Genomic DNA, 3,574 nt, shown 5'->3' with positions numbered 1-3,574 from the left:
CCGAGTCGATGCACATGAGTTTGGGTGAACTCTGGGAGTTGGTGATGGACAGGGAGGCCTGGCATGCTGTGATTCATGGGGTCGCAAAGAGTCGAACACAACTGAGCGACTGAAATGAACTGAAGGAATATTTGATGGGAATGATTAAAGATATCATCTAAATTGAGAATTGTGATCACTGTTGTTTATGTCTACCTTTTCCCATCTCTTCCTCACCCTGGGAAACCAGGAGTCAACCATCTGATTAGTGAAATGTCCTGTCTTTAGAATTAGCCCTTCTTTTACTTAGGCCAGTTTTGCTCAGAGAGGAGCAGAAACCTCTCTTTTGTGCAAAGAGACCAGGGAACTTTCTTCATACAAAGTTAATTCATCTTCCCTTTTCTGTTTCCTCCTTCAGTTTATTTCTGGCATTTTGGCAGCCCTGAGTGCTATGATCTCTCTAGAAATTCCTCAAGTTAACATCATGACGAAAATGGATCTGCTGAGTAAGAAAGCTAAAAAGGAAATTGAGAAGTGAGTTCATTTCCGTTATCATCACATCTCTGTTGCTGAGATGAACCCTCTAAGCTTCATTTAAATGTGAAGCTATAAAACTAGTTTCCTGATTTATTCTTATTTTATTTATCTGTCTTCTTTCTCACTTTTAAAGGTTTCTAGATCCAGACATGTATTCTTTATTAGATGACTCTACAAGTGACTTAAGAAGCAAAAAATTCAAAAAATTGACTAACGCTATATGTGGACTGGTAAGCTTTTGAAGTTGTTGAGTTTTGTTTTTAATGGCCTTGTCAGGTGTTTATCAGCATCCATTCAGTGGCCACTGTTTTGGAAAGCACAGGCCAACCCTATTCCCTTGCAAAGGTGGGAGGGTGGGAGTCTGTGGACTGGCTGGTCAGCAGTTGAATTTAGAAGCAATCACTGGCAATAGCCAATAAATAAAATGACATACCTATTATTCCAAGCTGTTTTGGGAGTTCAGAACTGTCTTTGCCCTTATGAAATTTCCAGTGGTTTTTGAATTCAGGTAAATGCCAATGAAACAATGTCTAGTTAAGTGTTGTAGTTGGTCAGAGGTCAGAAAAATCAGTATAGATTTGCTGTTGTTATGTCTCTGTCTCTCCTCCCCACAGCACACACACAGCTGATTTTAATCAGAAGTTGTAAATGGTTATAAAACTCAAATATAATTTGAAAATTAAGTATTGTATACCTCAGAATGACCTTTTCTGAAATCCTCAACTTGTAGATTGATGACTACAGCATGGTTCGATTTTTGCCTTATGATCAGTCAGATGAAGAAAGCATGAACATTGTATTACAGCATATTGATTTTGCCATCCAGTATGGAGAAGACTTGGAATTTAAAGAACCAAAGGTAATTTCTGGTTTGGGGTGTTACTGCCTATATCTAAGAGTGTTTACCAGCACTCTGGCCTCCTGCATAATCCCAGCAAGTCTAAATTTTGTCTTCATGGTTTCAGTAGGCTAGGCTGTTCTAGGTAATCTTTGAAATTGACACCTGTGCTAAACAAGCAATACCGGTTTTACTCTGCCTTTCATTGAGTTAATACATATTACTGAGTTGAATTCTTTGTACTCAGAGCATGGGCATATATGCAAAGAGGAGGTGAAGTTCAACTGGCCTTGGGCTGCCCTCACAAATGTCAGTGGGGCCCTCTCCCAGCACATTAGCTGAGAATTGACATGAATGTAAACTCAAGTAAGAGTTTACTTTTAATGGGACATAAACCTTTTGCTGTGCTGTGCTTAATTGCTCAGTCAGGTCCAACTCTCTGCGACCCTGTGGACTGTAGCCTGCCAGGCTCCTCTGTCCATGGGAGTCTCCAGGCAAGAATAGTAGAGTGGGTTGCCATGCCCTCCTCCAAGGAATCTTCCCATCCCAGGGATTGAACCCAGGTCTCCCGCATTCCAGGAGGATTCTTTACCGTCTGAGCCACCAGGGACTCCCCATAAGCCTTTTAATTTATCACATATCTGGAAACATCTATCCATCATTCCTTTTGTTATTATTGATTACTGTGAACAACACCCAGAGCTGGTGCTGGGCCTTAGCTCTTTATAGAGCATTGCCTAAAAATAGTAAGCACATATTAGGTCTAACTGAGGAGAAATGAATGTATTTTCTTCTTTTTTTTAAAATTTTATTTATTTGGCTGTGCTGCATGCAGGATCGTTTTTAGTTGTGGCATGTAAACTCTTAATTGCAGCATGTGGTATCTAGTTCCTTGACCAAGGGTCGAACCTGGGCCCCCTGCATTTGGAGTGCAGATTCTTAGCCACTGGACCATCAGGGAAGTTCTGAATTAAATGTATTTTGTATCTTGTGTTTCCTTGGTGTCAGGAACATGAAGATGAGTCGTCTTCTATGTTTGACGAATATTTTCAAGAACACCAGAATGAATGAAGAGTTTATTTATAAAGTAACTATATGTGTGAGGAGCTTATGGCTGAACTGGCAGAACCTTCTTCTCTTAGGAAGATGGAATGCTAGAGAAAGCTACTTATTTAATGAAAAAAATAATACTTGACTCTTTATCAGCAATCATCAACATGCCTGAATCAAGTTCTTAGGTATTCTGAAAGTGCTTCTGTTAAACGTGGCATCGTTTGGTATTATTTTAACAGCATCAATTTAGATTTTAAAAGTCAAAGTTGAATGTACATAGATTTGTATATATAATATAAATTAGGACCTGGGGTACAGTTAAGACCAGTCTACTTTTAGTTTCACTGTTGATCTTTGTTATTTTTGAAGTTTTTTTGGAGGGACAGGAATTATTATAACAAAATATACATTATATGTTCAGAGAAATAAAATCTGGAAGGATAGAGATAAGACCATTGCTTATTAGTAGCTTCTAGTTTTCCTACACTGAAAATGTATTTATTATTTGTGTAATTAAAAAATGAAAAAAGTAACTGTGTCTTAAGATATATATAAATAAAAGAAATATAGCACTAAAAAAAAAAAATAAAAAAGACTTTGTTTTTACCAAGTGGAAATACATTAAATTATCCATGTTTTTTACCTGAATTATCCAATAGAATTGAGTGAAAAACAAAGCAAGCACACATACAAAAAACTCAAGCAGTTTTTCAATCAGATGAGAAAATGGTGTTCATGAAACCTTAGCTACATAACTACTTTTCAAAAGAGTCAAGTATTGAATATTATCCACAGTTAAGAATCAATATACAGGGAAAAATTTAATGAACATTTTCTTTCTTGTAAGTAGTTTCTCTTTCAGTTCAACCATGGGTAGATAATTTTTCTTTCAATATCTCAGATGCATACTCTTAAATATTACTAGCTGTCACCATCTCCACACATTGATGGGATATAAGACAGGTATTGTAAGAGATTAAATGAATAATAAAATAATTCAAAGTGGATTTGGTCTCATCCACATGATATTATGCCAAATTACCCATAAAATAACAGCTCTAAGGAGCCTAGGTGAACCCCTTACATAAATGTCAGAAGCACACCTTCCTAATCAAAGCAAAATCAAAGCCACTTGTTTTGACTTCACTCCTTCAAGATTTTTTTTTT

General features: G+C 36.9%; 1 protein-coding gene across 3 annotated transcripts in view; it reads left to right on the top strand.

The window, feature by feature from the left end:
* GPN3 (GPN-loop GTPase 3) overlaps positions 1-3,574 on the top strand; it is a 22,137-nt gene that overhangs the window by 15,714 nt on the left and 2,849 nt on the right. For 2 of the 3 annotated variants that reach the window (XM_010841365.1, XM_010841363.1), the window contains exons 5-8: positions 398-513; positions 650-746; positions 1,247-1,375; positions 2,363-2,993. In XM_010841365.1, coding sequence (XP_010839667.1) covers positions 398-513; positions 650-746; positions 1,247-1,375; positions 2,363-2,425 — 405 coding nt within the window. In that variant the 3' untranslated portion in view covers positions 2,426-2,993. Of the gene's footprint in view, positions 1-397; positions 514-649; positions 747-1,246; positions 1,376-2,362; positions 2,994-3,574 lie in introns of those variants that run through there. The other variant, XM_010841364.1, reaches the window with a different exon arrangement.

The sequence above is a fragment of the Bison bison genome, unplaced genomic scaffold, assembly GCF_000754665.1.
Source record: "Bison bison bison isolate TAMUID 2011002044 unplaced genomic scaffold, Bison_UMD1.0 scf7180017864160, whole genome shotgun sequence".
Classification (NCBI taxonomy): Eukaryota; Metazoa; Chordata; class Mammalia; order Artiodactyla; family Bovidae; genus Bison; species Bison bison.
The sequence above is the reverse complement of the archived record's forward strand: the minus strand, read 5'-3'. Positions and strand labels throughout refer to the sequence as shown.